We start from the raw sequence: 12747 nt of genomic DNA on the forward strand, positions 1-12747 counted from the left end.
GTCGTAGCAATTTAAAAGAGATTCCTATTCTTTGAATCATATCTTAATGTGAGAATTTTTATCTATCAAACAGGCTTCGCCAGCGGCGTGTTGCGCTGTGTTCGGATCGTAACTTAATCGTGGTGTGACAGACAGCAGAGCGACACCACCGCGAGGGGCTGTACGGTCTATTGCACATCTACATACGATGAACGCGACCACTACTGGAACACATTCGCTGTGCTTAATCTTTTCACTCATTTTTACATGACTGCGGTCTCCAACAGCTCCTCTTCAATCTTTAATGAACGGCCTCTAAATAGTCTGAGTCAAGTCAGTTCCATCTAAAAACTTGTTAATAGAAATGCAGTACAATTCGATGACATCCTCAGTAAGTTCATTAGTGTTTTGGAGAGTTGATTTATAATTAGATGACTTATGACGACAGATTTTGTGAATACTTTTCCAGCGTGAAGGATCCGTAGAAGTTACCTACAACTGCTCTAGACCATATTTTTTACGTGAATAAGTGCGATCAACTGCATTCATTGTCGCACATCAGTATCCAGAATAACTGATATGGAAATATAGTTCTTATTTGCCATTGCTCAAATTCCATGTTCAGTTTCGAAAATTAGGCGTACAATTGTGCATTTTTGGTACGAGGTGTTCAAGAGAATCTGGTATCCATTAGTACGGTGTGAAGAGAAACAGTAATTTGACAATGCCATTTGCTCGCGCTATTTTTCATTTGTGGTGTTCAGTTAAAAGCAGCATTCACGTCCTAAAATGTTTCCCAGCAGTTCCACACCTTCGCGCAAGAAGAGAAACCAAAGATTGGGCTGAGGACGAGATTGTCGATTATCGATAGGCCTCGAATCTATAAAGATCAATTGATAATGATGTCATCTCCCTGTAACGCACATAATTTTCGACAATATCTATGTACATTTTGCGAGATTTCTGCGGAATTTTAGGTGCAGAATTGCGCTAAGGTAATTTTATCAAAACGTAACCAAAGGAACAAACAGTATTTCGAAAAGAAGGTATTCTACACAACGCCTACTTAGTTGAAGTGATACCGACAAAAATCCAACGAGTACCACTGCAGGAAGTTGGCTAGTGAATGATCAAGAGAAGAAAGAAAAGCATAACTTTTCCCGCACATGAGGTACAAAAGTAGTAGTTGTTGGCACAAATAGACCGATTCCAGTAATGTAGTGGTTGTCCTCACCGTTTACTGGTACCTGGAAAGGGACCACAATTGATGTGCGTTAGTCAACAAGCTGGACACAGTGAATAAAGTAAATAGTAAAATAAATAGGTAGTAAATAAGAAGTAAAGTAAAGTAATTAAGATAGAACATAGAAACATCATTCAGTGAAAATTTAAAATTGATTTCTTACACGGTTTTTGTAAGACTAAATGTGACAACAGAATAAAACTTTTTAGATCGTTAATGCTGGCTTTAGCACGTTCATAATCACGTCTTATCATTGTTCATTATCGAAGAAATGAGAAAAGTGTGATCGTTTTCAGACAGATTTGGATTTGTCCTTTTGGGAGCGAATCTAGTTTCGAATTGTAATAGCGCTGACCTCGATCCACTCTCACTCTCATTGTACCTGTGCGATGTCACACGACTGCAATTGCTTTCATTATGGTGGACTATACCGAGCTTAAAAACATACCCCACACAGGTTACATCGACCGACTGGTTCAAAAAACAACCATCATTGTTTGAAGTGGTGCATGATAAAACAAACTTGAATACGAAGTGTTCGCAGATATTTGGTCTTAAATAGTTATATAACACAACAAGCAATCGCCAAACTAATTACAACATGTTAGTATTTAGATTGGTAGCAATTACTGGTTTATTTTTCATTGTTTGGCGATCATCACTTGTTTTGTCCTCGTTATCGGTATGAGGTTGCCTTGTTCTAGCTTGTTCGCTTTATTTGTAGGCTTTGAAAAAAAAAACACTTTATCACAGCGTAAATCATCTTGACCCGATGTGAGTGGGAGTACCACTCTGTGTGAACCTCAGATGGCGCGATAAAAGCAAGGAATATTCTGATCAATACAATTGGATATAAGCGCATCGTTTCAGTGAGTTTTGGTAGGTTTGCTAACGTGAGAACGCAAATTTCTGACGGAATAAAGATGAATTCAAATGCTATTTGACAACTAACTAAGGACACTTTCATATCAGAGCCTTACAGCAGAAAAAAAAACAACGAAGAACGGGAGAATGTGGCACTTATGATGCAAACATGATTGAGAAGATTTTGAAGTTCAAAATACTATTGTTTGGACAATACATTATGTTTTATGTAATAAGTCATTCTTGTTATCGTATGTAAAGTTTCATTTTTCTTCTGGTGCGATCTAATGCGAGTCTTTTGGGTTGTGGAGCAATATGTTGCATTTTTACTATCGGTGTTACAAAGTTACACAAACATTACTTTGATGGTTGCAAAACGTGTCATACTATATTGATGGTAAAACTCTCCATCCACCTATCAAATCAATACGACGAATTCAACATTGCTTCCAGAAAAGATGACGAAGGTGTTTAGGAGGCAGTTCACTTTTAATAGAGATAATCGGTGTCGCGTAATATCCAGATCATCTTCGATCCAAGCGCTAGCATCTTAGTCATAGCCTATTCAAATCTGGTTATGGTGGCTTAATGAATATCCTATCCAAAGCCACTGTCCAAAGCTGCCATTCGGGTGACGATAGCAATCCAGTTCTCTTGATCCAATCCTTCTACATCTTCATTTTTGTTTACGCCAACGGCTTCCATCACACGCCTGCATTTTTTCGTTTATTAGACAACGATTAGCGCTATTCGATCCTCATGTTAGCAGTCTCTAATTCCGTTTTGGACATCCCCTCGTTTGTTTGCCTTCGTTTCGTTTTGGTTCATACAACTCATTCTCCTCGATGCAATTTGTTCAGCACCAAAGTCGTTGACTGCGCATGATCCGTATAAGATCACTGAATGCATGGCTCTTATGAATTCTTGCGCCGCTGTATTTCTAATAATTTCTGTCGCTGAGGTATGTTTTCGTCCCTTTGCGTTTTCTCTTTCTTATTGTGGAATGATGTGGAAGCTACCCCACCAATTATTTGAAGAGTTATGTTTTTTTTTACATAGTTATTGTCTCCTAGACACCTATCCATTGCATTATACAGTAGGCACAGTAATTCTTCGCCAGAAAAAAGGAAAAAAATGCAGATTCTCGTTTTTTCGTTTTCTGATGGAGTCGCCGTACCTATCCTATATCGTGGATGCTAAAAAAATCTCGAATTTCTCGGAAGAATAGTCCGAAAGTGTTCCGCGTGTTTCCGCCAAAAATTTTCGTCAGAAATCAAGAGTCTGGTGTTTGCGTGAAAGTTTTTCTCTCGAAGAACGGGTTGATCTCGAACCTCACACTATGCTATCCGACAGCGCATTTTTCGCTTGACCTTTGAGTTTCATCCGGAGCTTGGTGGTATTTTGGGCACAGTAGTTGCTACACGGCTGCCGCTGGTGTGCTAGCAAAATGAAAAAAGGAGAAGAAAGCGTGCTGTTTGGATGAGTTTAGGTTTATTTTCAGTTGTTATTCTTTTCTACTCATTTAAGTCCAAAAGAGATTTTGTATTCTCCTTCTTTAGCATCGGCGGGAGTTTCTCGTTTTAACAAGAGAAAGCACTATTGGTGAACGTAGGTATACTCGCTGCCACTATTTTATTGTAGGTACACATCATCGCGTTAACGTGTATTTCTTTATTCTGAGAAGTGAGAATTACATTAGTTCGCACTTAACTGTGCCCGTTATTGTTACTCTTTCAGTAACATTTGTTTACGGTATTCCATATTCAAAACGTGTACAGTCCGTTAGTTTCCCTAAATATTCCTCTTCTCACACATGCATCATATGTGAGACTAGAATTACTAGCAGACAGTTTTTCACAGTGACAACAGCACTAGCGACGCAATATCACCTATCCTTGCCCTTTCTACTGGCAGCGTTATTCCGTCGTCGTTCAAAAAATGGTCGAAGGCTTGTCGACTGCGAACAAGAAAGTGTCCAATGAGGACAAATGACAATCTATACAGTGTAAATGCCCAATATTAACAACAAAAATCAAAGATTGCTGTCAAAGACAACGAGTCTGAAGCCATCCGAAGCTGATGAAATTTAGTCTGAAATTGACTGGACTTGTTATTACAACATAGTCAACTAAATCCTCGTAATGTCTTTTCAACACCCTCTTTCACACAACACCTGTCTAGAAAATTCAATCTCGTTAAATATTCGTTATAGAATACTGTGGTAAATCTACCTTTTTCAGCTCTTTCAGTTATTGATTATAGTTAATATTTTTCTCGCTTCTAACAATTTCATCTGTCTCTCCACTCAAGCAAGCCTTTCGTGGTCACCTGCATCAATGCCGGCAAATGGATTGAATAATTTGCTGATGGATGAATAAAACGCGGAAAGGAAATATTTAACAACTTGTTTTCGAAACATATCAACCTCGCGAACTTGCTTACATAATCGGCGGGAGGGTACTACTGCCTAATTATCCGCATCTTCTCCGGAGTGTGCCGACCTTAAACATATCAAGCCCATCCTATTCAATCTTCAGCTAGAGTTCGAATAGAATCTACCCATCCGTCGCTATTCCATAAACGGCTGAATTTTACGTCTCGAATGAACTGCCAAGTGTCCTCAGATCTTCCTTCACCACATCCGTCCAAAACTTTCTTTTAGGATCAGGGAGACTTTTCCACCTAGGATCTGGAAGCATTCTCAGTACAATTTGAACAAGACGATCAGACGGTCTCCTCATAAGGAGACAAGAGAAGCAAAGACGGTTGTCTGTGGCTACTTCAGAAGGCCGGGCCAGATCTTGATCTTTTCCTCGCGTCACTCGTCGACATACCGTAAAGCTCTTCCTTATGCACACCAGCGGGCAAAAGCAACCTAGCAATCGTCTAAACAGTTTTCTCTCCATGCAATCAAGCTTCTCCACCGCCGTTGACGACACTAACCGAGTCTTCGATCCGTATATATTGATAGGGGAATCGCGGCGAGGTAGACTCGCAGCTTGACTTCGTTGGCGATGGTGGTCGATCACAGGCAACTGTGGTCAATGAGTTGAATGCCGAGTCAGCTTTAGCGCATCTTTGCTGAATATCCCCCTCGTAGCTGCCATCATTTTTCAGCATACAGCCCAAATAACAGAACTCATCCACGAGTTTGATAGGTTGCCTCTCCACCCTGCTTCCCGTTGAGGCTCTTGGGAAAACTCACATCTGCTCGATTTTAACAGGACGGAGTCGCAGTCCGTAGGCTGCAACTAATTTCGATACAAGATCTGTGGAACACTGCTTAACTGTTCATTGCATTATGTCATCGACGGCAAAGCTGAACAGAAAGGGTCCCTTCATGGCCTCTAGTCTCACTACAGCTTCTACTTTGAACTTTGTAGTAGATTCGGCTGCTGTGCGAACAGCAGCAGCTGTTCTTCTGTTCATGACGTTTATTAGGTACAAATTTTCCTGGAACCCCACTGGCGCGAAGCGCACTTAGAAGATGGCCTCGGTGAGGAGAGTCGAAAGCGGCTTTGAAGTCCAAAAAAACTAACTGTAGAGGCTTTGAAAACCGCTGCCACACTTCATTCACTTTCCTCACAATAAATACCTGATCAATCGTCGATCGACCAGCGAAAGCCGGCTTGCTCGTCACGGGTGGTTTCCTCGCGATGTCGGATTAGTCGATCCAGGATGATTCGCTCCAAAACCTTGCACATTACCTGCAACAGTGATTTTTATCAGTAACACCTGGGTTCCGTGATGGATAGCTTCTTGAGGAGAGGAGTTATAGTACCGTATCTCCACGAATCAGGTGTCCTTTCGTCAATTCATATTGAACGAATGATCTTTGTCACCTCACGAATTTCAGAAGGAGGAGGAGATTTCAGCATTTCTGCGCTAATTCCATCGCCTCCGCCAGATTTTCCGTTCTTAATTTTTTGGTTACAGAGCGGAACTTCCGACTCCGTCGATAGTTCTTCGGTGACCGCGGTGAATGTTTGTCTTTCGCTGTGCGCGAGTTCAGGGACTGACGGCCCATCGTCGGCTCAGCACAGCGTTGAAATGCACCCTCCGGATGGACCGGGTTGTCTCCCCGACAGTGACTCCGTTAGTAGTGTATAGGACAGGTGAACACCTCTAAATCTTGTCGCTGTATTGCTTTAGTAGAACATAGGATTTTCTTGGGTTCTTGTGTTCCCACGCCTTCTCGGACTCCTTCTTTCTTGCTCTCCACTCGTTCTCACTATCACGTTTCAGCTGACGACACAACCTCCTTACCAGACCAGACGGCTCTCCTGACTAAAGTGATTGATGTCACTTATAGCTTGCTCCAGTAGCGCAAGGTAGCTGATGTCACCAGTAGTGAAGGCAACAAATACAAAATTGTACGTGGATATTACTTCCGCAGATGCAAATGCGAACTTTTTTAACGGTGCTAAAACCGGCAGCATCTTCTTTGCAGCGTCTTGAAAGCATTTAGTGAAAGAGTCAGCGTCGTCCACTCTTTTCGTAATACGTAACCCAGTATTGATCGACACTCCTTGGCGGAACTTCTTTCTGTATTCATCGTTTTTCAGACCTGCCAAATCGAGTTAACTCGCTAAATGTTGATCTTCACGAGTCCTTTTCTGAAACCATACCATAAAGCTGAGAAGAACTGGGAGGTGGTCGAAAACTAGTGCAAGACAGTTCTAGATTTTCGGATATCTGACAAGTAGTGTCCTTCATCAGAATTTAATCGTGCTAAAGTTTAAGAGTCGGTCTCTTTTGCTTTCGCTGCTCTTCTGGCGTCAAAGGGGTTGTCCGTTGCTACGTAAGCTAAAGACGTCAATGATTGCTCCTTAGCTTGGATGCAATGATGAGATTCGTCTGCCTACAAAGGTGTATCAGACCATTTCCGATTTCCGTTATCCGATGTTTGTTCCTTGGGAAAGAACCATTTTCAATTTTTGTCGCCTGTCACGACTCTATCAATCTGATGGAGAAATTTGGCTCAGCGTCGTTTAGATGCTCCTTTGTACGACTGCAGGATCGCAGAGGGCTTAAACTCTGGATCTTAAGTGACCTACAAAAACCGCTAAAGACAACAATAAGAATGCTTTTTATGACAACCTCAATGCGCTGATTTCTAAAATACCCAGCCAGTAGGTGGTCATTGTTGGAATGCGAAGATATCATTTGAACAACAATGTGCTAGGGAAATGGTGTTATCCAGCGGAGCGCAAGTCGGATAACGCTAATCGCCTGGTCGACTTGTGTGAACAGACGGGCCTCGTCATCGCTTTTGTGTTCAAGAGGGATCATCGACGCCATCAGCTTATGTGTAAATAGTCAACTCTCTTGACGCCTGAAGAGCAGCAGAAGCGGAGGATGAGGACGTCACGTTCGATTCCGACCACCGTTCAGCTCTTCTCAGCTTGATGGTATGGTTACATAAAAGGAGTCGTGGGGCTCAATTTCAACCGAAGCTCGACTCGGCATGTCTGAAATCCGATGAAAGCAGACAGAAGTTCCCCCAATCAATGTTGGTCACTATTGGAATACGGGCTAAGAAAGGAGTGAATGATACTGACTTTTCCTAAATGTACTCAGGACGCTGTAGAGACAACTTTTCCACTTTTAGAACAGAGGAAGAAGTTGGAGCTGCGCTAATGGTCAGGAAAACAGTCTGGTTTGAAAAGGAGGTTGCTTCTTTGGCTGAAACTTGATAGTGAGAATGAATGGACGTGAAGAGCGAAGGAGTTCGAAAAGGCGTGGGAGGACAAGAACCCGAGAGAATCCTACGCTCTGTGTAGAGGTGTTCGCCTGTCCTAAACACTGCTAACATGAATGGAAGGCTAAAAGTGTTCTTTTAAATATTGTATACACTTGGCAAATTATGCACAAATAATTATAAAATAACATAGAAAATAAAAACGCTACGTTCGCAACCTAGTAGTTATCGTTAACTTAAAGATAGTTGAGATTAGTCGCCGAAAGCCTAAATTATATATATATATATATATATATATATATATATATATATATATATATATATATATATATATATATATATATATATATATATATATATATATATGACTTACTTGACTCAATCGGCGGGCTGATGTCATCGCCTGACGCGATTACCCGCATCTTCGCCGAGGTGTGCCGTCCTTAAACACAGCTCTGCCCAACCTTCTCGATCTTCTGCGAGAGCTTGCACAGAATCAATCCATTCGTCATTATTCCATGTTCTGCGAAACCTTACGTCTCGCCTGAACTGCCTATCCACGCCGAGTGTCCTCAGGTCCTCTTTTACTACCTCAGTCCAGAACTTCCGTTCTCGGCCAGGTGGCTTCTTCCAGCTCGAACCCGACGAAATTTTCAGAACTCGTTGGACAAGGCGATCTGCCGGTCTCCTTAATATATGACCAAAGAAGCGAAGACGATTTACTTTAGCCGCTTTCGAAGGCGGTGCAAGATGTTGATATCTTCCACGTGTCATCCGCCGGTAAACCACATCAATTTCTGCGTAAAGATCTTCATTGTGGCATACCCTAAGCCAAAAGTAGCCAAGTAGCCGTCTAAGCAGCTTTCGTTCCGTGCAGTCAAGCCTCTCCATAACCGTTGATGGTGCTGCCCAAGTCTCCGATCCGTACATCATGATGGGACGAATTGCGGATAGGTAGACTCGCAGCTTGACTTCGTTGGTGATGGGGGTCGACCACAGACATTTCGTTAAGGAGTTAAATGCAAAAGCGGCCTTAGCGCATCTTTGCTGAACATCTCTCTCGTAGCTGCCGTTGTTCTTCAGCATACAGCCCAGGTAACAGAACTCATCGACGAGTTTTATCGGTTGTCCGTCCACCCTGATTCCCGTTCGAGGTCTTGAAGAGATCCACATCTGCTTGCATTTATCAGGGCGTAGGCGTAGTCCGTAGGCTGCAGCCAGCTTCGATACAAGGTTGTCAACATGTTGAAGTTTAGTACTGATTTCCGCGAATATAACAACATCGTCGGCGTACTCGAGGTCAGTCAAGGGGCACCCTGATGGTGCTAAGACAATGTCGGCAGGACACTGGTCGACTGTTCTTCGCATATTGTCGTCGATGGCGAAATTGAACATGAAGGGTCCTGCCACCGCCCCTTGTCTTACTCCAGTTACCACTTCAGACGGTGCTGTACATCCGGCTGGTGTTCGAACTGCAGCAATTGTTCGTTGATTCATGTCATCAAGCAAGCGAACGAACTTTCCTGGTACTCCATCGGCGCGAAGTGCGTTGAGAAGACGGCCTCGGTGAGGAGAGTCGAACGCGGCTTCAAAGTCCAGAAACGCTAGTTGCATTGGCTTCGAATACTGCTGCCAGATTTCGATCACTCTCCTGACGATGAACACCTGGTCAGTCGTAGATCGGCCAGGACGAAAGCCAGCTTGCTCGTCGCGCGTTGTTTCTTCGCGATGTTTAATGAGTCGGTCCAGGATAATGCGCTGCAGTACCTTGTACATAACACGCAGCAAAGAGATTCCTCGATAATTCCTTGGGTCCATGACGGATAACTTTTTGTGGAGGGGAATTATGATAGCGTGTCTCCACGAATCAGGTAACCTTTCGTTTATCCATATTGAACGGATGATCTTTGTCATCTCACGAATCCCAGACGGAGGAAGATATTTTAGCATTTTTGCGCTAATCCCGTCGTCTCCACCAGATTTTCCATCCTTCATTTTCTGAATACAGACCAGGACCTCCAACTCGGTCGGTGGCTCCTCGTTAACCGCATATGTCGGTCTATGAACGTGTTCGAGTTCAGGAGCTGACGGTGCTAGCCAGTTCAGCAAGGTCTTGAAGTGTTCCTTCCAAATTGGAAAAGTTGCTTTACCGACAGCTACCTTATTAGCAGTGCTGAGGACATGGGAACATCTTTTCATTTTGCCGCTATACTGTTTTAGTAGAGCGTAGGCTTTCCGCAGGTTCCTGTCCTCCCACGCCTTCTCAAACTCCATCGCTCTTGACGTCCACTCGTTATCGCGGTCTTGTTGCAGTTGACGACGCAGCTTCCTTCTAAGACGCTTTTCCTGGTTGAAGTCACCAGCGCTGTGCGCGACACATACAGAATTGTATGTGGATTTTGTTTCCGCAGATGCAAAGGCAAACTTCTTCCGCGGCAACAGAACCGGGAGCGTTTCCCTTGCAGCGTCCTGGATGCACTTTGTGAAGGAATCCGCATCGCTAAGCTTCTTCCTGGTCCGTACTCCAACATGAATAGACACACGTTGGCGGAATTTTCTTCTGCATTCATCGTCTTTCAGACCTGCCATGTCGATTTTCGGTTGAAGAGGAACTCCTCGGTTTCTCTTGTGGAACCGTATCTTGAAGCTGAGAAGAACTGGACGGTGGTCAGAGTCGAACGCGACGTCCCAAACAGCTCTAGATTTTCGGATATCTGACTGAGGAATGTTCCTCGCCAGAACGTAGCCGAACTGAAGTTTAAGAGTCCTCATCTCCCGCTTGCGCTGCTCTTCAGGCGTTAAAAGGGTTGACCCTGCCATGTGAGCTGATGGCGTCGATGATTCCTCTTAAACGTGGAAGCAATGATGAGGCCCGTCTGTTCGCACAAGTCGACCAGACGGTCACTGTTGTCCGACATGCGCTCCGCTGCATAGTACCATTTTCCTAGCACATCGGATTGCTGTTCGAGTCCCATCTTCGCATTTGCGTTAATTCCGACAATGACCACCTGCTGGCTTGGTATTTTAGACATCAACGCATTGAGTTCATCATAGAAGGCGTCCTTACTGTTGTCCTCAGCGGTTTCTGTAGGTGCGTGAGCACTTACAATCCAGAGTTTACGTCCTCTGCGATCCTGCAGTCGTAGAAAGGCGCATCTAGACGACGTTGAGCCAAATTCCTCCACCAGGTTCTTGTAATCGTTCCTCAGAGCTATCGCTCAGCCACCTACTTTGTTCTCATCAGCATCGCCGCAGTATATGGTGTAATTTTCGATGCTGATGACGGGCCGATCCCTCTGCGTGTTTCCTGCAGTGCAGCAAAAGGCACACAGAGATATCGCAGAAGTCTGGATAGAGCGGCTTGTTGGAGTTCACTCGATAGTGTTCGGCAGTTCAGCGTGACGAAACGAATGGTTGTTGCCAAAGATTCCCTTTAGGCAGTTGTTCCATGTTCCAAATTCCATGCTCTCTTCAAGCAGTTGACCTTTCAGGTAATGGGCTTTGGCGGTGTGCTGGACGACAGCACCTTTTTGCAATGTATGGGAAGCTTTCGCCATATAGCAGTGCAGGTTATATAGCTCGTACGTTCCCAATTATATATATATATATATATATATAATTAAGGCTTTCGGCGACTTATTTATATATATGTATATATATATATATGTATATATATATATATATATATATATATATATATATATATATATATATACCAGTCTGAGCATCTGGCTAATGCTGGACTTCAGACTTTCTGTGTTGTTCGCTCCGCTCGCCATCACTGATTAATGAAAATAAATTAATAATAGTGGCATTTTCTGTGAAATTAGATTTGTGTTTTTCTAACGTTTTCTTCGTTTTCTGAAAGGAAATTTAAACTGAAAATTCCATAGTTTTCTTTGTAGACGCGTCAGTTCTACATTTGGAGAACATTCAAACTTCACCTTTGAGCAATCCTTCGATATCAGTGTAATATAGACACGATTTGAAATCATTATTCAGAGTATAGATTTCAATCTTGTTTCCCCCAACACTTATCACAGAATGATGTTCCACATAAAATGAAGTGAACGACATCATCGTACTGATAAAGATATCAGATACAAAGATACCACATCAGATCATGTAAACAGTTGGCTACTATATAAACAGCAGTTAGGATTCGTGTTTCCACTTTCTGAAGAGCGGAGGAGTCGGAAAGGAGGAGGTGAAGAGAAACGCAGAAAGTGGATACGACTATGAAACGTTCGCAAGGTCCCATTTATCTTTTACGACATGCACACGAATTTACTGTGCGATACTTTTACACCACGACAGAGGAATTCGCTGGACCCGTCACAATCCCTTCTATAGATATCTGGCGCCGGCACACCAATGTGACACCGGTGGACCCGTCGCATCCCCCTTCTATAGGTATCTGGCGCCGGCGGAACCGTCGCATCCCACACTATAGCTATCTGGTGCCGACGCACCAATCTAACGCCGCTGGACACGTCGCACCCCCTTTTTATAGCTATCTGGCGCCGGCGCGCAATCCGACGCCGGGAGACCCGTCGCACCCCCCTTTTCGAATTTCGTGACTGACACACACATCCTATCCTCTTATCCTATACTCTTTCCTCTTTATCCTCTTTTCCTCTCGCTCACAGTTCCAGTCAATCTTTAATTTAAGCTAAAGTCTCCTCTTTTTGAAAAATTATGTGGTCATTCGCTTTCCATCTCAAATTATCTGAACCTTTTAGACCAGTATCCTGCCCATTAACTGGAATGTTCAACCAAAATCGTCAACTTCTACTCGTCAGCACTGATATTTCCCACCTTCAATAGGAATTCGCTCTTTAGATCTTTGTCGGTAGAAATTGAGGGAACTCTCCGAAGGGACAATTCATAAAGAGGGCGACCACATAGTTAACAACTGAAGGACAACTCTACAGTAATATTATTCCCTTCTCTTCCGTGT

General features: G+C 43.3%; 3 protein-coding genes across 5 annotated transcripts; all 3 read right to left on the reverse strand.

Annotated features, from left to right (window-relative positions):
* Positions 1-1216: 1216 nt before the first annotated feature.
* Positions 1217-5206, reverse strand: RB195_024374 (uncharacterized protein; the record flags this gene model as incomplete). 2 transcript variants are annotated; one of them, XM_064212121.1, is made up of 6 exons in its annotated part: positions 1217-1226; positions 1578-1622; positions 1671-1775; positions 4682-4775; positions 4921-4972; positions 5030-5206. In XM_064212121.1, 6 exons carry the CDS (start codon positions 5204-5206, stop codon positions 1217-1219), a joined length of 483 nt encoding a protein of 160 aa, XP_064068001.1. The 2 variants fall into 2 exon arrangements, with proteins under 2 accessions (XP_064068001.1, XP_064068002.1); XM_064212120.1 differs by lacking the exons at positions 1217-1226; positions 1578-1622; positions 1671-1775 and adding an exon at positions 2684-2798.
* A 479-nt stretch (positions 5207-5685) lies between these two features.
* Positions 5686-11344, reverse strand: RB195_024375 (uncharacterized protein; the record flags this gene model as incomplete). 2 transcript variants are annotated; one of them, XM_064212123.1, is made up of 7 exons in its annotated part: positions 5686-5793; positions 5929-6082; positions 6353-6653; positions 8204-10633; positions 10693-10943; positions 11018-11134; positions 11196-11344. In XM_064212123.1, 7 exons carry the CDS (start codon positions 11342-11344, stop codon positions 5686-5688), a joined length of 3510 nt encoding a protein of 1169 aa, XP_064068003.1. The 2 variants fall into 2 exon arrangements, with proteins under 2 accessions (XP_064068003.1, XP_064068004.1); XM_064212122.1 differs by lacking the exons at positions 5686-5793; positions 5929-6082; positions 6353-6653 and having other exon boundaries at positions 8184-10633.
* On the reverse strand, positions 8184-10607 carry RB195_024376 (uncharacterized protein; the record flags this gene model as incomplete). Its single annotated transcript, XM_064212124.1, has 1 exon — positions 8184-10607. One exon carries the CDS (start codon positions 10605-10607, stop codon positions 8184-8186), a length of 2424 nt encoding a protein of 807 aa, XP_064068005.1.
* Positions 11345-12747: the final 1403 nt, after the last annotated feature.

Source organism: Necator americanus, chromosome X (assembly GCF_031761385.1).
Source record: "Necator americanus strain Aroian chromosome X, whole genome shotgun sequence".
NCBI lineage: Eukaryota > Metazoa > Nematoda > Chromadorea > Rhabditida > Ancylostomatidae > Necator > Necator americanus.